The sequence below is a fragment of the Callithrix jacchus genome, chromosome 20, assembly GCF_049354715.1.
Source record: "Callithrix jacchus isolate 240 chromosome 20, calJac240_pri, whole genome shotgun sequence".
NCBI lineage: Eukaryota > Metazoa > Chordata > Mammalia > Primates > Cebidae > Callithrix > Callithrix jacchus.
The window spans coordinates 29,832,321-29,851,273 of record NC_133521.1 but is presented as its reverse complement, the minus strand read 5'-3'; the positions used below and the strand labels follow the sequence as shown (position 1 = coordinate 29,851,273).

The following is an 18,953-nucleotide window of genomic DNA, read 5'->3' as shown; positions in this document are numbered from 1 at the left end:
TCACCTCAGATTCAGCCAGAGCAGCTCCATTGCCATCATTCCTTATGCCAGTTCTACTGTTAACATTTGCTACCTAATGAGTCTTTCCCAAGCTTAGTGGCTTAGAACATCCCTCTTTTATTGAGCTTATGATTCTGTGGGTCAGCAATGTAGGCTGGGCTTAGCTGGAGGTGGTTTTGGTCAGGACCAGTTTCAGCTGATGTTGGCAGGGGCTCGCTCATGCCTCTGTGGAGGGCTTCTGGGAATTCGGGGCTGCCTGTCAGCTGGTATTTCTGGGTTCTGCTCTATGGGGATCTTTCATCCTCCAGCAATGGAGGAATAACTTGGGCTCATTCATAGGGCAGCCCCCAGATTCCAGGTGCTGGAAAAGCAGGCAAACCCCAATTCACAAGCACATTTCAAGGCTATCCTTTTTTTTTTTTTTTTTTTTTTTAAATTTTTTATTGGATTATAGGTTTTGGGGTACATGAGCAGAGCATGCAAGACAGTTGCGTAGGTACACACATGGCAGTGTGCTTTGCTTTTCTTCTCCCCTTCACCCACATTTGGCATTTCTCCCCAGGCTATCCCTCCCCACCTCCCCCTCCCACTGGCCCTCCCCTTTTCCCCCCAATAGACCCCAGTGTTTAGTACTCCCCTTTCTGTGTCCATGTGTTCTCAGCTATCCTTTTTATATTTGCTTCTGTTTCAACATAGCCCCAGAGCCAAACCCAGATTCCAGGGATAGAGAAATCGGCTCCTGCTTATGAGTGAAGAGCTGCAGTCTACTGTCTCATACGTGCAGGGGTAGGGAGAAGTTATGGACATTTGAAATGTAGATTCTCACATCCCCAAGCAGACCTATTGGATCAAATTCATGGAAAAGGGGCCACTATGTCCTCTAGGTGATTCCCTTCTCCTTCATATTTTTAAATATTTGATACGTATAAAACATTATATGTGACATATATATGTGGGCATATATATATATATTTAAATAAAACATATATATTTTATTTAAATATATATATTTAAATATATATTTTTATTTAAAATATATATTTAAATAAAATATTTTAAATAAAAATAAATATATATTTTTTAAATAAAACATTAAATAATATAATGTACCTTAATGAACTTACTACCCAGCCCAAAACCTGGGTCATTAACAACTTATTTGTATTTCCCTAAGTGTCTTTCTCTTCTGCCTTCCTTCTACCTCCCCACGGGATGTAACATTTCACATTTTGGGATTTCCATTCCATTAAAAGTCTTAAAAATATAGTTTTGTCTCTTTGGTATCTATGCCTGAGCAACATACTGCTGAGTCTTGCTTGTTTCTTTTTTTTTTTCTCCAATAAAAAGAAGTTTATTTACTTACTTCTTGAATTTTGTATTGTGCTAAAATATCGTTAACATAAAATTTCTGATTGTAACCATTCTGAAGTATACAATTCGGCAGCGTTTGTTACATCAGCAGCGTTGTGCAACCATCACCACGGCGAGTTTCCAAAACTTTATCATCCCCCCAAACAGGAACTCTGTACCTATTAAGCAAGCACTTCCCATTTCTTGCTTCTCCCAGCCCCTGGTAAAGTCCAATCTACTTTTTGTTTCTATGCATTTGCCTATTCTAGATGCTTTATTATAAGTGGCATCATATAATATTTTGTCCCTTTTGTGTCTGGCTTGTTTTGCTTAGTATGTTTTCATGGTTTATTCATGTTGTAGCATGTACCAATTTTATTCCTTTTTATAGTGAATAGTATTTCATTGTATGCATTTGTCCATTCATCTGTGGATAGAAGCTTGGATTGCTTCCACCTTTTGGTCATTGTGAAAATGCTGCTATGAACGTTGGTGTACATGTCTCTGAGTCTCTGATTTTAATTCTTTTGGGTGTATACCTTGAAGTGGAATTGCTGGGTCACATGGCAATTCAATGCTCAGCTTTCTGAGGAACCATAAAACTGTTTTCTACAGCAGCTGCACCATTTTACATTCTTACTAGCAAGGTAATGTACCAGGGTTCTAACTTTTCCACATCCTTACCAACATTTGTTACACACACACACACACACACACACACACACACACACACTACTTGTGGCCATCCTAGTAGGTGTGGTGTTTCACTGTGGTTTTGATTTGCATTTCCCTATTGACATTTTCCAATTACTGTTCAGTGTCTTTTTCTTTTCTTTTTTTTTTTGGCTCTGTTACCCAGGCTGGAGTGCAGGGATGCGATCTCAGCTCAGGGCAACCTCCACCTCCCAGGTTCAAGCAAATGTCCTGTCTCAGCCTCCTGAGTAGTAGCTGATACCACAGGTGCATGCCACCATGCCCAGCTAATTTTTATATTTTTATTAGGCTGGTCTCGAACTCCTGGACCCAAAGTGCTGGAATTACAGGTGTGAGCCACCTTAATTGCCAGGCCTTGAGTATCTTTATGTGCTTTTTGACACTTTATGTATATTTTCTGGAGAAATGTCTATTCAGATCCTCTGCTCACGCTTTGAGTTGTCTGCCCTTTTGTTGTTGTTGTAGGAGTCCTTGATATGCCCTGGATATTAACCCTTTATCAGATATATAATTTGCAAAGATTTTCTCCCGTTCTGTAATTGTCTTTACTTTCTTAATACTGCCCTTTGATGCACAAACATTCATTCTAATAATGCTCAATTTATCTAATTTTGATTTGATTCCTTGTGATTCTGGGGTCATATCTAAAAATCCATTGCCAAGTTTTACTTCATTTTGATCTCTAGCAGACTACTATCATACTGAAGGTAATCTTCTGAAACTTGCAGTTTTCTTTCAAAAATTATGTTTGTAAGACTATCCATGTTCTTGCAGAGTTTATTCGTTTTCATGCTGTGTAATATTCCATCATATCAACATACCACGCATGGTTGACCCATCTCCTGTTTATGGGCATTTGTCTCATTTCTAGCCACTTTCCTATTATATCAGTGTCACCATGATTATCCAAAAGTAATTCTTTTGTACACTTTAAGAACCACTAACCCCTTTTAAAAAAATTATTATTATTATTGAGACAGAGTCTCACTCTGTCATCCAGCCTGGCCTGCAGTGGCACGATCTTGGCTCACTGCAACCTCTGCCTCCTGGGTTCAAGTGATTATCCTCCCTTAGCTGGGATTAGAGGTGCATGCCACCACACCCAGCCAATTTTTTGTATTTGTAGTAAAGATGGGGTTTCACATGTTAGCCAGCATGGTCTCGATCTCCTGACCTTGTGATCCACCCACCTCGGCCTTCCAAAGTGCTAGGATTACAGGTGTGAGCCACTGCGTCCGGCCTAACCCTTTTAAATTAATAAATCAATCTTGTATTGAGTTGCTACTAAATTTCAATTGACTAGTACCTGGAATGCACACAGGTGAACACATTTGGCTGAGACATATGGCTTTTTCTCATCTGCCTATTTAGGCTAATCACCAGACTATGAAAACATGAGAACCACTGTCATGAGCATGATCTGTGTCAGTCTACGCTATAGCTTTTATTAGCTGTGTGATTTCTTGTAAAAAGCAATCAGAGAAGACACAATAAACACATTTACTGATTTCAGGCTGGAGAGCTTTTAAGCAACACGGAGATGTCCACACACAGGTGAAGAAAATTACTGTGACAAGGAAGTGCTTTCTTTAGAGCCCCACCTAAGCTAGGCTGCAGAAATGTCTACAATGGGTTTGAAACAACTCCAAGTGAGGCCTTCTGCAGTGTGAAAACCCTCCCAGATAGAGACAGATTGACAGTTTCTGCCATGCCTTGTCCTGCCCAGTCGCTAATTTCGGGAAATACTTTGGCAGGTTCCTGGGTCATGAAGTTGCCAGGTTTCTCTGGGGTTTGTAAGAGACCACCACAGGAAAATCAAGTGTGAAGCAAGAGCTCAACTCTTCACACGGGTATTGTTTGCGGTTACTGGAACAGAGAGTGACCTTACCAAGGCCAAAGTCATGTAGACACAGGAATTACGAAACAGAGAGGGGGAGAGGTGAGCTAGGGGCGGCATAAAAAGACCAGCAGATGCCCCACAGCACTGCTCTTCCAGACGCAAGGCAACCAAGATGAGGTGGGTCTCAGCTTTCTCTCCTGCCTTTCCTCTGGTTCTTTATTTCATTCTTTGCGTACATTGGTGGAGATGCAGAAGTAGAATAAAAAGCAGGGGAAAACGGGCCAAATTGTAGTGAACTAAAGGGCTTCGTGGGTTAAATCTTCTCCTTTTCTGCATCCATAGACAGTGCTGTCTTTCCCAGGAGATGTGATTTACTCTCAGGAGTGTCTTTTTCCTTGAGATTGCATTTTTGTCTTTGTAGATGTCATCAGCTCCCGTCGTAGGCTTCCTGGCATTTTGAATATATTTACTAGCAGATATTTTCCTCTTTAAAAATGTATAAGAAGACTAACAGTAACATATTTGAGTGACACAATTAACTGACTAGTACCTGGGATACACATGAGTACCTGGGATACATCTCATTAAGGCACTCAGATCTTATAAAAACAAAAAGACTTTTGAAATGTTGAAATAAAAACATTAGAAACTTTTTTTTTTTTGAGACAAAGTCTCACTTTATGGCCAGGCTGCAATGCAGTGGTGTGATCTCAGTCACTGCAACCTCTGCCTCCCAGGTTCAGGTGATTCTCCTGTCTCAGCCTCCCAAGTAGCTGGGACTACAGGTGTGTGCTACCACACGCCCAGATAATTTTTGTATTTTAGTAGAGACGAGGTTTCACCATGTTGACCAGGATGGTTTTGATCTCTGGACCTTGTAATCTGCCCGCTTCAGCCTCCCAGTGCTGGGATTACAGGCGTGAGCCACCGCGCCTGGCCTAGAAACTATTTTAATAGTAGTAAGTAGTGCCTGAATGGCCAGTGTCTGTTAGTGGGACGGTGAACTGGCAGGTGGCGCCTGTGTGTCAATGCCCACGGCCACAGTCCTGCTTTCAGACACCAGTTCTCTTCCAGGTGACCTGCTGACATTTTGGGGTTCGAGATACATTTCCTAAAGGTGAATTGCCCTAAAATACTAGAAATAACCACATAAGTATTTAAAATTATATATTTAAGGAGGCTTTTATTACAGAAAATTTTAAGAAGCAGAGGGAATGGCATAATTAGCCCTGTGTTCCCATCTTTGAGTGACCTACATTTTATTAGCAGTATCTTCCAGGTGCTGAGGGAGGTTTCTCTTTCCTGGAGGGCTCCTGTATTACTGCCAATATACTTTCCTGAATGTGGCCAGAAACTGAGCTCCCCAACTCCAACCTATGCTTCTTCCTATTTCTCTCTGCAGACTTTCCAGCACTTCTAAGCTTGCTGGAAGCTTAGTGGTAGCTCAGAAGCTGCTAAATTCTGTATGTGCAGGGGAGGGGCAACTTCTTGGTCCTAGCACTTCCACGTATGGATTTTCTTTTCTGGCTGCGTAGTGGGAGGAGTGTGTGTGCATGCATGTGTGCGTGTCTGTGTGTGTGTATGCATGCATGTGCTGTGAAGCAGGGAGACCAGCTTTCCACTCCTTCTTGTCTTCTCTCTGCAGTGCCCTGGGAGCTGTCATTGCCCTCCTGCTCTGGGGACAGCTTTTTGCAGTGGACTCAGGCAACGATGTCACGGATATTGCAGGTCAGTCTTTGAGCTGGGTAGGAGCGTCATCCCTGGAGCCGCATCTCACTCTGACCCTCTTGGGTCTGCACTCTTGCTTTCCGAGAACACCCAGTTCCCCCCTTCTTATCTTGACCTCTGGGCTTTCAGGACCTTGAAGAACATTGGGGATCCTGCCAGAAATGAGGGAGCTTGCCCTTCCACTAGCTTCTATTTGGGGTAGAAGGAGACTGATGTGCAGAGCAGCGTCCTCTCATCTGACTTTTCATGGGTCTCTGGGAGTAATTTCCAAAGAGTAAACTCTCTAGCTTGTCTTTCTTTGCAGATGACAGCTGCCCAAAGCCCCCTGAGATTGCAAATGGCTATGTGGAGCACCTGGTTCGCTACCAGTGTAAGAAATACTATAGACTGCGCACAGAGGGAGACGGTAAGACCTGGGCAACTGCCTCAGTACCCTGCACACAACCCCTGCTCCGACATTTCCATGAGGGGTGGTGCTGGGGTGAATGGCCAGACAGTTCATGTGCTCTCCTTGGAGCCAGGAGATTTAGATTCTAAGAAGCATTTTGTCACCAGTAGCTGTGGCCCTTTGGGCAGACTAACCTTTGTCAGCCTCAAGTTTTCTCTTTCGTTAAGGGGAGGCAATGCCATGCAGCCTACCCATCTCAGAGTCAGATTCACATCTCCAGCAGGAGATGTGGGAAAAGGAAGACTGATGGTGACAAGTCACCCTCACCTAGTGAGTCTTGCATTCCCGGCAATGCTCTAAGTGCTTTACACTTATTTGTTCACTTAGTCCTCATAATATCCCTCTGAATGGAGATTATTATCCTGACTTTGCCAATAAGGAAACTGAGGCACAGACAGGTTGAGTGTCTTGCCCAAATTCAGGCAGCCTGTAAGAGTCAGAGTCAGGATATGAACCCTGAGCCCTCCTTGTACTGCCTGGCTGTGTCCACCATGACCACAGTCTGTTCTTCTGGGCATAACTGCCGTCGAAGCACTTGGCTTCCAGCACAGCACTCCTTCCCTTCCTCCTCCTCCTCTTCTCCCTCCTTTTCCCCTTTCTATTTCCTCCCCCTCCCAACTTGTCTTTTTAATTCTGCTGCTTAAATGCCTTCTCACTCTGCACTGGGTCCAGACTTGACTGCTCTTTTGGCTCATTTCTTGCCTTTTGTTTCAGGAGTATACACCTTAAACAGTGAGAAGCAGTGGACGAATAAGGCTGTTGGAGATAAACTTCCTGAATGTGAAGCAGGTAGGTGCTGAGCACTTAATAGCCCAGGCAGGCGTCCGGGTGGGCATCCCTTGAGCGCACAAGAGCCCAGAGGAAGAATGTGGGAGAACCGTAACTGGCCAGGGAGAGAGACTCAGGCAGTTAGGTGATGACTCCCTAAGGGTCACCAAGGGTCTATGGGTCTTGTTCATCGGGGCCTGAAGGGCACTGGCTGAATCCACTGTCTACACTGCTCACAGATCAGGAGAGCCTGTGCATACAGAGAGCCTGCTAGAGAGCCCTGGGTCTAAGGAGAAGCAAGCTCCAGAGAGAACAAGTCAAGGGAAGACATTAAATCTTAATCCCTGGAAGCCTAGCAGGAGGCTGGACGTGGGCTGGGACTCCTGCTTCTGGTTGTTAGGAAGAGCTATTGCTCTCTCCTTTCCCTCTCAGAACGGGAGGCATCAGCCCAGCCTCTCCTGCTCTTCGAGGTGCAGAACTGCACCATTTACAAAATCTGAACTCCAGGCAGTGCTGCTCTGGATTCCTCTTTCTTCAGAGAGAATAAATTACGGTAGCTCCTAGCCCTTTCAATCAACTTCAAGGAAAGGGAGAAATTCATTTGTTGGGATAATTGTTTAAATATAATACAGTTCATCAGCCAGGGCTCAAAAATCTCAGTATTTCTCATTTCCTTTGTTAGAAAGGCTGGAAATAGAGCTTTCTGTAATGCAAACAATTTTTAAAAAACAATTATTTTATTATTTCTTTTTGAGATGGAGTTTCGCTGTTGTTACCCAGGCTGGAGTGCAATGGCACGATCTCGGCTCACTGCAACCTCTGCCTCCTGGGTTCAAGCAATTCTCCTGTCTCAGCCTCCCGAGTAGCTGGGACTACAGGCATGCACCACCATGCCCAGCTAATTTTTGTATTTTTAGTAGAAACAGGGTGTCACCTTGTTGACCAGGATGGTCTCGATCTCTTGACCTCGTGATCCACCTGCCTCGGCCTCCCAAAGTGCTGGGATTATAGGCGTGAGCCACCGCGCCTGGCCAAAAAAAACCCCAAAAAACTGCAACTATTGGAAATGAGATGAGCAGGTGGTAAGGGCAAAGCATTTAAACTTTCTAGTTTATGCAGCAGTGACAGCCGCCAATGGTTTCACACCTCTTTCTCAGATGGGGAGGCTCTTGCACATTTCCACTCACGAGTGTCTTGCTCTTCTTGACAGTATGTGGGAAGCCCAAGAATCCAGCAAACCCAGTGCAGCGGATCCTGGGTGGACACCTGGATGCCAAAGGCAGCTTTCCCTGGCAGGCTAAGATGGTCTCTCGCCATAATCTCACCACAGGAGCCACGCTGATCAATGAACAATGGCTGCTGACCACAGCTAAAAATCTCTTCCTGAACCATTCAGAAAATGCAACAGCAAAAGACATTGCCCCTACTTTAACACTCTATGTGGGGAAAAATCAGCTTGTAGAGATTGAGAAGGTGGTTCTACACCCTAACTACGCCCAGGTAGACATTGGGCTCATCAAACTCAAACAGAAGGTGCCTGTTAATGAGAGAGTGATGCCCATCTGCCTACCTTCAAAGGATTATGCAGAAGTAGGGCGTGTGGGTTACGTGTCTGGCTGGGGGCGAAATGCCAACTTTAAATTTACTGATCATCTGAAGTATGTCATGCTGCCTGTGGCTGACCAAGACCAATGCGTAAAGCACTATGAAGGCAGCACAGTACCTGAAAAGAAGACACCAAAGAGCCCCGTTGGGGTGCAGCCCATACTGAACGAACACACCTTCTGTGCTGGCATGTCCAAGTACCAGGAAGACACCTGCTATGGTGATGCGGGCAGTGCCTTTGCCGTTCATGACCTGGAGGAGGACACATGGTACGCGGCTGGGATCCTAAGCTTTGATAAGAGCTGTAGGGTGGCTGAGTACGGTGTGTATGTGAAGGCAACTTCCATCCAGGACTGGGTTCAGGAAACCATCGCTGAGAACTAACGCAAGCCTGGCTGGAAGCCTTTGCCTGAAAGCATGATTTCAGCCTGGAGGAGGGCAAAGTGGATGGGAGTGGACAGAATAAGACGTGGGTTGAGGCTGATAGGTGCCAGCCCTGCGTTGCTGAGTCAGTCAATAAAGAGCTTTCTTTTGACTCATTTCTGTGTTGTGTTCAGTCTTGAGAATTTATTCTCTCTTTGATGGTCCAGGGTAGCAAAAAGGTATAGAGTCTACGGGGAGTATGGCAGAAAATACCCCAAACCCACTGCGAATCCCTAAGGTGATACAAACTGTTCCGTCTTAGGGATCATGCTCACTCATTCAGTGCCCATTGGATGCCAGGTCCCAGGAAGGCAATTGTTGTCCTTGTTTTACAAACAAGGAACCAGACTCAGAGAAGGTGAGTGATTTGCTCAAGGTTATATAGCTATGACACAGTGAAGCTGAACTTTGAACCCAGGTCTGTTCGCTACAAACTCAGAGCTCTTTTCACTGCATCCTGTTGCCTCTTCAAAGGTAATAAGGAGAAAGGGCCTGGGCCTGGTGAGGAAGAGGCTAGCTCGAAATAGGATGGGAAAAAGCTTTGACACAGACAGTGCTTCAGAGTTTGTGATCTAATCTACCAGCACTCCAGAAAACAAAAGATCATGAATGGAAAGGCAGGATTTCTGGACTTGCTGGGTCCAAATCACAGCTTGGCCCACAAATTTGCTAAGTAATTTAGGCTTCCAGGCCATCAGTTCCTGGTCTCTTCCATGAAGGACTTGAGGCAGGCAATGGCTAACGTCCCTGTCAGCAATAACCTTCGGGGACTCTGTAAAGAGTGGGGAGGTAGAGTCCCTGCCTCAGTAGAAGCTGCTTTTCCTACTTGGAACAAACCCACCCCTCACCAGGAATCAAATGCAAGCTGCCTGAGCCTCCTCTCCCGATGGCAGGTCATGCTATGAAGGGTCTCCCAGAAGAAAGGTTCTGAACTCTGATAAACAGAAACTGTTCTAAGAGAACTTTCTCTTGCTATAAGCTTTCAATAACCCGACCAATCACCAAGGCACCTTCTTTTCATGCCAAAATATGGGCCCTTCTTTTCAGGGTATAAAATGGCACTGATGTCACTCTCTCTCAGCAGGGTCTGGCCATCTCTGTAAAGCTCTCCTCACAGGCACCCTGCAGATTCATCAGTAAACTTTAACAGGTTAGTGCTAGTAGGCCAATATGACTTATATTCTAGAAACTGTGAAAGAGATAATAGCCAGAAACTGAAAAATAACAAACTCTTAAAAAAAAAATGCCTCTCAGAAACACAGTAACAGACACCTTTTCCTCTGGTAGTTCTCTTCAGCACCAAGTCTCCTGTAACAAGAAGCACCCCTTTGTTAAAGAGCTGTCTGACTGTATTAAGCGGCTTCTGGCAGAACAGTAAGAGAAAAGCTCGGGTGTTCTCTGCCTCCCTCCTCAGCACCGCTTTGTGTCCTCAGCCTATGGGCTTTAGCCACACCAAACTCCTCACTGCTCTCTGACACCAGGCTGTCTCCAGCCCCCGGGCTTTATTTCCTCGGGGGCCCTCTGCTGAAATTCCCTTCCCCTTCCTGTATGAGCACCTCCTACTCTCCCTTCCAGATAGATGCAGGCACCACCTCCTCTCAGGACCTTTACTGCCCTCCAGGAGCCATCTGTACTCACGTAGCTTTCAGCATAGGATGGGGCATACCGCAGGCACTTAATACTTGTGGAATGGAAAGCAACTAAGATAGGATCAAAAATACAAATCAGGACTTGAGAGAAAGATGACTGAAAGCCCTCAGGGGAAGAAGACCTCCGAATTTTGCACATGCAGGTTCTGAGTTTTGGCTGGCCGACTGAGCACTTACTGTATCTCAAATACTGTGTGATCTGGGCTGAAGAAGAGAAAACCCGACTAACAGTGACGTAGGCAAAAAAATTTTATTCTTTCACAGAAGTGTGGAGGGAGGCAGGTCCAGAGTTCACGCAGTAGCTCAATAATATCAGGGATCGGGGCTCTTTTTGTTCTTAGCATATCGATGTTTACCTGACGCTGGGCACCTCGTGGGCCTAGGATGGCTGTTGTAGCTCCATGCATCAGGATTAAACCAGTGGCAGGAAGCATAGGATGGGAGAGGACATAGGTGGTGGGCTCCTTCTCTCTTTTTGTGTCTTATTCCTGGAGGGACTCCCTCCTTTCATCAGCAGGGACACAAGCAGTGCCGAGCAGCCTTCCCCCACTGCCTCAGAAGCTAGAAACAAGCTCATGGCACTCCTCTCTGCAGAAAGGCGTGGAATGGAGCCCCTGGTAAATGTGGCTGGACTTGCAGTGACAGTGCTGCCCTGAATGGGACTGGGCTTCTGTTGGTGAGGAGGTCAGCGGCTGCTAAGCAGATTACGAGCTGCCTCGCCTGTGGTCCTCCAGCTCTGCGCCCACCCTCTCCTTCTAATGAGTCAGTTTCAATAACCACCATGAGGTTTTGAGAGGTGTGGTAACTTGCCCATGGTTGTGCTAGGTGCCCCTGGAAGAGCGAGAATTCTCAGTTATTTAAACAGGCAAATCCCATACAGGTGACACTTCATTCTAACACTTCTGACATCTCTTTTAGTTTAGAGCCCTAGTAATAAAATTTTCTGCCTCAGGAAGAGGCAGCAGTTTTTGGGTAAAATCTGCTCCTGCTAAGGGTGGCTAATTCATTGTTTTACATCAGCAGAGTGGTGGAGGGTGAAAGTTCCAATTCTGTTTTCATATACAATTTTATAACAAAAACATAATTAAAGGAGCCAACCAGGACAACATTTAAAAGCCAGAGCCAAAAAGGCTCCAAAATAAAACAAACTTGTCTGCTCCATTAATTATCTGAAGAGAAACTACAGCAGTAAGAACTGGAGATGGGAAGCATGAGAGATGTATGAGCGGAGGAACGGGTGAAGGGGTGCGTGTCTGTGTGAGCGCGTGCGTGCGTGTGTGTGTGTGTGCGCGTGTGTGTTGTGTGCACGCACGCACCTATCTAGGGTAGAAAATAAGTATTTTTGCTTCCATGGAAATTGACTTTGCAGTTCACTTGTGTATCAAATGAAGATGGTTCAATCAAACTGTACTGGCCAATGTCTGGAAGGATTCTGTATTAAAGGGATAAAGAATAACATTATGAAGAGAAGTGAAAAAATCACCGTGGTAGAAAATGAACACCATTGACTTGGCTGCTCTGAGGTTCGCAGGGTGTAGACAGGCATCCCAGGTCATCAGAGAACCAGTGGGGTCTTCACTCAGGGGCCAAGTTTTCTACAGACAAGTCAAACCTCTTCTCCTCTGGGACACTGGGCATGTTTCCAAAGGACTCCAGAAAAACAGCACGGCCGGATTCAGGTATCATGTCAAGATGTGCCTTTTTCTTCATCTCTGACAGCGGTTACTGTGCTAAATGTCTTGATAGAGGAGGTCATATTTGGGAATATTCTTGGGATCAATAGGACTCTGGACAATAAGCTTCCCCCTCATTGCTCCTCGATAGATTACTTCAATCAAATCTATGAAGTCTTGTTTGGTTTTGAAACTTCCCACAAACTTAGTGTGATCTGGAGAGCTAGACAGCATAGAAGAGAAACAACTACTCTAAGAACTCTGAATAATCACTTGTTAAAGACTTTCAGGATAAACAAAATGAACAATAGCTTTATTTTCTTCTTGTCAGTGAGACTTCAGACAGAAAGCCCAACATTAATTTTGTAATCATTTTTTTCCATTTGGTAAATGACTAAACCCAGTGCAGTGGGCCACTAGAATGAAAGCTCTGTCATGCGAAAAGATTCAGCTTCAAATCTATTTTAATCCCCAAATCTGCTTTTATCACTTCTCACATCATAAGCAGAATTCACCAAGTGCTGGAGTGCACATTGTTTCTTGGTTTGCTGCCGTTGCTTTTGCCTGGGCACTGTGCAAAGCCCATTCACTAGTCACGGTCTTTAAGATCTAGTCACTTACACTTTTGAGTTGTAGGTATTAAAAACACTGTTTTTTTAGAAAGGTATCTCAAACACCAGGTTATGTTACTGTAAAAATTTTAAAGAAAGAAAGAAAATCACTGATGAGGCCAGAGGACGTTTTTCAGTGTATATCTGTCCTATCTTTTGTGTGTGTGTGTGTGTGTGTGTGTGTGTGTGTGTGTGTGTATGTGCTTATGTACATTTCTTTTTTCCCAACATTGGGAATTATGTCATACAAATTATTTGGTAATGTGCTTTTTTCCAGCTAACATGTATTTCTTTCAGTCATTAAATATGCATCTACAATATCATATTAAAATCCTAGAAGTGTAATAACTGGTTTAAATAGTTTAAACACTTTTAAGTGTTTGATGCATAATGTTGAACTGGCCCTATTAAAAGGCTGTGCCAAATTAATACTTACAGCAAATGTGTTCTGGTAGAATAAACAGCTTTAAAACACTGTTGCTGTTTTTTTTTTGAGATGGAGTCTTGCTCCATCACCCAGGCTGGAGTATAGTGATGTGATCTCTGCTTACTGCAACCTCTACCTTCCAGGCTCAAGTGATTCTCCTGCCTCAGCTTCTTGAGTAGCTGGGATTACAGGCTCCCACTATCATACCCAGCTAATTTTTGTATTTTTAGTAGAGATGAGGTTTCGCCATGTTGGCCAGGCTGGTTTTGAACTCCTGACCTCAAATGATTCACCTGCCTCAGCCTCTGAAAGTGCTAGGATTACAGACTTGATCCACTGTGCCCAGTGTAAGACACTTTAAAACAGATAATATTCTACATACTTTCAAATAAAGACAAAAAGGTACACAGATCAAGACAAGTGAACTCCTCAACCACAGTAAGAAATGGTCAGAATCATGGATGCATCCAACCACAAATATGAAGTATTAAACGGTAATTGGATAGAGCGGAAGGCATTAAAGAAGACTTCATGTTACTTATTCTTGACAGGCTTTGCTGAAGAATGATTTCAAATTCTCTGAGTGGTGAAAAGCAGGAAACTTTGTAAGAAAGAAGCACATTTTGGTCTGCTGGAAGGAATGCGTCTGTTCTAAGTGCCACTTACCAGTCCAAAAGCTTAAGAACAACTACGTATTTTGTTTCAAATGAAATTCCTGGGAAAATGTTAAGAGTTCTTTCTTTAGTTAATATAGCTATTTTATATTTTATAGACTGAAGGATGGTTAGTGCTTTGCAAACTATTATTTCTTCACACTTAGGTTGGAAATTAAAATTCGACAAACCGTGTGTATGCATTATTTTTAAAATGAAAAACATAAAATTTGACGATCATACCTGAAACACTCAGTTTGTAGCAAGGTTTTGCATAAAAACTTAGAGCATGCATTCATTGAGGCAACAGTACTGATATATGACTCACAGAGCCAACATCACATGCAAACAGGCAGCTACTGAAACCGCTTACCAAAGGAAACTTCCAAGGCTGCAATACCTTCATATCAATGACACTTACCCATAATCCACTTTCATATGCTGCCCATTGAAGAAAAAGACAGTAGATGGAATATAACTGATGTCAAAATACTGTGTATAAACTGGAGTTTGGTCCACATCTACCAGGTATATAGCAGCCATTTTACTTAAGTCAGAAGAGGTCTTAGAAAGCTGCAAATAAAGAGAGAGAGACAAAGGTTACAATATGAGAGGCAGCTAACGTTTCTTCTGTGAAACTTGTGACTACAACAGAGTATTCTGTTCAAAAAAACTCCTGGGCCAACAAAGCAGCTCATGTTGCTCCCCCATTAGACACGATGTAACCTCATCCTCCAGAGTCTCAGTCATTGCAGTCTGGGTTAGGAGGGGACCTTGGGGAAAACTGTGTGAATCTATTTCTTCCTTTGTCTTATTTGAGTGTTTTATAAAAGTAATCCATGCTCATTCGACTTAGAAATATGTAATATGGATACTGAAACTCCCTAAACTCTCCTTCCTCCCAATCCTCCCAGAAACGATAATCATGATCATTAGTGGCAGAGAACTGGGTGACATTACTATGTGGTAACTGTTCTAAGTGCTTAACATTTGTTAACTCATTTAATCCTTACAACATTCTTATGAGGTATGTGCTATTAGAGTCCTCATTTTATAGATAAGGAAACAGCTGCACAGGGAGGGAAAATAATTTGCCTCAGGTCACACAGCTCCTGAGCAGTAGGGCTGGGATTTGAACTTCGGTAGCATGGCTTCAGAGTCTACACTACTGACCTCTGTGGTATTTCCTCCTCCCTACAGCTGACGGTGGAATCCTCTGGTCCTTTTCTCCCCAGGCTAACACATCAGACCCTCACTGTAACCACAGAAAAGAGGATTCATATGCTCAGCCATTACACGGGATGGGAGCAGTGGAAATGGCAGGAAGAGGTCTTAATTCTGGGTTAAGTCTCTATGCAATGAACAGACAAGAATACTCCCATGCTGTCCCATCTTCCTCCTCCTTTCTACTCAGAATGTGAAGACGTGCTGTGAACCAGAGATTATCATCAGGTACATACTGGAGGCAGCACACTAGAAAAGAGTATTTGCAGCTACAGAAAATTGAGTTCCAATCCTGGCTCTGGAATTTAATGGATCAGTGCCTGTGAAAAGTTACTTGACTGTTCTGGCATTTTTTTCTCCCACTGGAAAATGGGGCTACTAGGATCCTACTGTTGCGAGCACTGAAAAGCTAATGTTCACAGATGATTGTTAATAGTTTTCTGCTCTTCCATCACCTTGCTGGTGAAACAGCACTGACAGCTTCTAGTGAGTAAGGACATCCAAGGCAGATACAGCACACAAAGATGTGGGGGTTCAGCTCAGGGCAGGCACAGGATCAGCTCTTAGTGAACTAACAGATGAACAGCTGACTACTCCCTTTCATACCCTATGCAGATGCTGAAGTGAGAATATGTAGATTATTAATAAAAACCACTTACGTTAGATATTCACTTACAACATCATCTAGCTGCAGACAGACAGGATCTTCATCTCTCCCGAACCTGAGAACCAACACCTTCTCAGCAGTACTTTTTATCGCCTGGTCTACTTCCTTTTTGCTAGTCAGCTTGGGCAGTAGGAAGCTCATCTTGAAATAACCCAAATGTGACTCCTCACTCTCAGTCCTGAAATAAAGGCGCAATGTTTAAAGACAGTTTAGAGTAAGTACATGAGCCCTTGTTAAAAAAAAAAAAAAAAAAGTAATTCACAGAGTAGGTAATGTATTCACACGGCATAAGAAGAAACATCATAGAAAGGTAATACTGTGGAGTCTCCTGCTCCTTGGGCCCCATTTTCATTGATCCCTCCCCCAGCCTGGATAACTGCTTTCATTAGTTTCTCATGTATCTTTCAGAGTTTTGTTATGCATTCACAAAAAAATGCAATTATGTGTTTCTATATATATATTTTTCTCTCTCTCTCCCAAAGATAGAGCCTATTGTATCAGTTAGTGTTCCAGCAGGAAAGTGATGACACTCTCAAATTTGGTAATTTGAAGGCATTTTAACTAAGGCTGGTGTAGAAAAACCACAAGGTAAAGTGCAGTACTTTGGGGCTTGTAACAGCAGGATGCTGTACCCACCCCTAGGCCTTGGGAGGAAGGAGCCATGGAAGGAAGCAGTGATAAGAATTGTGTGGCAGAGAGATGAGCAGAGAGGACGGTGTATAGGAGGGCGGCCTGCGGTTAAGGGTTACAGCCACTCTCCTCCCTCCTACCCCTGCTCGTGCTCCCACAGGCTGACTCCACCTGGAACCAGAGGGCAGGGGCCTGCTAAGACAGGCAAGCTTCCCAGTCCCAGAGCATTCTAGAGGAGGATTAAGAATGGTTGTGGAAGGACAGATGGCAGGTGTTCTGGGTACACACACTTAGTCTACTCTTCTGTACTTTTCATTATTTCAAACCTAACCGATGAGGATTACTCCATATCTCTATATAGAGAGCATCCATATTCTTTGCCATGGCGGCATATTATTTCTTTCATGTGTTACACTTTTTAAACAGTCCTTTATTGTGGACATTATATTATTACAAGTCCTGACTTAGAGATTCTTGGTGCACAACTTACTAGGTGCACCTCATTACACGGCAAATAGATCAATTAAGAGTGCATGTGAAAACCACAATTCCATAAACAAATCATAAAATACTGAGGTGGAAGGGCCAAATCCAGCCCTGTCATTTTACAAACTGGCTTGCTTACAGTTGCACTTCCTGCTACAACATCAAGGATCAGAATGCAGGCCACCAAATTTCTAGTCCAGGGGTCCTTCTACTACAATGAGCTATTTTCATGATTGGAAGAAATTTCATTTTTGAGAAACTCTTTGACCACGAAGCTTAATTCTGTGGACATCAATAAGAGACTCCGTTGAGATACTCGGTATTTTGAATTCAGTCCCAAATATGAAAAGGGAGGATTTTTCTATATTTTTTTTGTCACAAGTCACATTTTAAGGTATGAATTAAGCCAGGTGTGGTGGCTCATGTCTGTAATTCCGGCACTTTAGGAGGCCAAGGTGGGTGGATCACCTGAGGCCAGGAGTTCAAGACCAACCTGGCCAATGTGGTGAAACCCCATCTCTACTAAAAACACAAAAAATTAGCCAGCGTGGTGGCAGGAGCCTGTAATCCAAGCTACTCAGGAGGCTGAGGGAGAATTGTTTGAAGCCTGAAGGCAGAAGTTGGGATCACTCCATTGTACTCCAGCCTAGGCAATAAGAGCAAAACTCCCTCTCCACACACACACACACAAAGAATTAATAATAATTCACACAGGAGATAATGTTGTTCCAGCTATAGGTCATACTCTAAATAGGGACACTAATGGCCCAAAGGGACATCATCAAATGTGAGCAGCAGAACAAATTACCAATGAAAGAGAAGGTCAAAGAGAAGATGGATCTGTCCCACTAGAATCCAAACAAACAGCAACTCCTCTGCGTTACTGATCAAAAGGAGAAGGTAAGGGGAGAACAAAGTTGTCAGTGGCGAGGCCAGGGGTGGAACTGGACAAATGTTGGAAGGAGGAGAGGAAAAGAAAATGTCCATAGCAAACGATATCCACAGAGAATTCCCAAAAGAAGAGGTACAAATGGACAGTAAATAAATTTGGTTAAGCTTTACTAATAAGCAAAGAAAAGCAAATTAAAAGATACATTTAAAAATTCACTGAATTGGCAAAAATTAAACAAGATAGTGGTACACAATAATGGCAAGAGTATGACCGTAGAGGCAGGTACAGGAAGTCCCTGCTGGAATGTAGACATAAAAAACGTTGTGGATAGAAAGCTGACATACTCTTTGACCAATAATTCCCTTTTTTTGAGAAGGGGTCTCGCTATGTTGCCCAGGCTGGTCTCAACCTCCTGGGCTTAAGCAATCCTCCCACCTTAGCCTCCCGAGTAGCTGTAACCTCAGGCAGCGCCACTACTGCAGAAACACCAAAAAAAAAAAAAAAAAAAAAAAAGAGGAAGAAACATAAACTTTGAACTCACTTTCGTACAGAACCTAACTGCAATGTATTCCAGAAAAACAACTGGAAATAAACATCCCCAAACGCCATCAGTGGTCATCTCTGCGTGTGAAGGTATGGGTGATTCTTATTTACAGCGGGGCGCGCGTCTTTATTTTCCAAACTATGCCATATACATATTTTAAGTCACCTGTATTGCGCTGCTGCTAGCCCACAGCGCTAGGAACCGCGGCACTTACCAGACTCGTCCACACCGCCTCGCGACACTTACCTGACTTGTCCACACAGCCTCCCTCCTTTCCCCTTCGCGGCTGTCAATAACTCCTTCTCGAAAGATCCAGGACGCGGGTTACTTCCTTCATTTGCTCCAAGCGGGACCCGACCCTAAGGCAAAACCACCCTCGGGCTGTTGCCTAGCAACCCCCGTGGCCTCGGGGGCTAAAAGGACGCCTAATAGGAAAATGCGCAAGCGCAGAAAGAAAACTCTCCGGTCGGCCTGGCTCAATAGTCCAATAAGCAGAAGAGCCCACTATGCCCGGCTCTGACCGGAAGTCTTACGTCAGTTCTGCCCGTATTGAAAATGGTCGACTTTTCCCTCCTTTTCCTGCCGCCAGACCAGAGGTGGGATGTAGTCTCTTAGACTAAG

At 44.0% G+C, this 18,953-nt stretch overlaps 2 protein-coding genes across 5 annotated transcripts in view; one reads left to right on the top strand and one right to left on the bottom strand.

Moving 5' to 3' along the window:
- Positions 1–18,759, bottom strand: part of TXNL4B (thioredoxin like 4B) — a 58,369-nt gene extending 39,610 nt beyond the window's left edge. The window contains exons 1-4 of one of the 4 annotated variants that reach the window (XM_078357611.1): positions 18,547–18,759; positions 15,790–15,958; positions 14,311–14,462; positions 10,757–12,421 (exon numbers count right to left, since the gene is read on the bottom strand). In XM_078357611.1, coding sequence (XP_078213737.1) covers positions 12,256–12,421; positions 14,311–14,462; positions 15,790–15,921 — 450 coding nt within the window. In that variant the 5' untranslated portion in view covers positions 15,922–15,958; positions 18,547–18,759 and the 3' untranslated portion in view covers positions 10,757–12,255. Of the gene's footprint in view, positions 1–10,756; positions 12,422–14,310; positions 14,463–15,789; positions 15,959–18,546 lie in introns of those variants that run through there. The other 3 variants (XM_002761119.7, XM_078357609.1, XM_078357610.1) reach the window with 3 other exon arrangements.
- On the top strand, positions 4,048–8,992 carry HP (haptoglobin). The gene is made up of 5 exons (XM_002761117.7): positions 4,048–4,081; positions 5,550–5,632; positions 5,937–6,038; positions 6,795–6,869; positions 8,059–8,992. Exons 1-5 carry the CDS (start codon positions 4,077–4,079, stop codon positions 8,835–8,837), a joined length of 1,044 nt encoding a protein of 347 aa, XP_002761163.1. The 5' UTR covers positions 4,048–4,076; the 3' UTR covers positions 8,838–8,992.
- Positions 18,760–18,953: the final 194 nt, after the last annotated feature.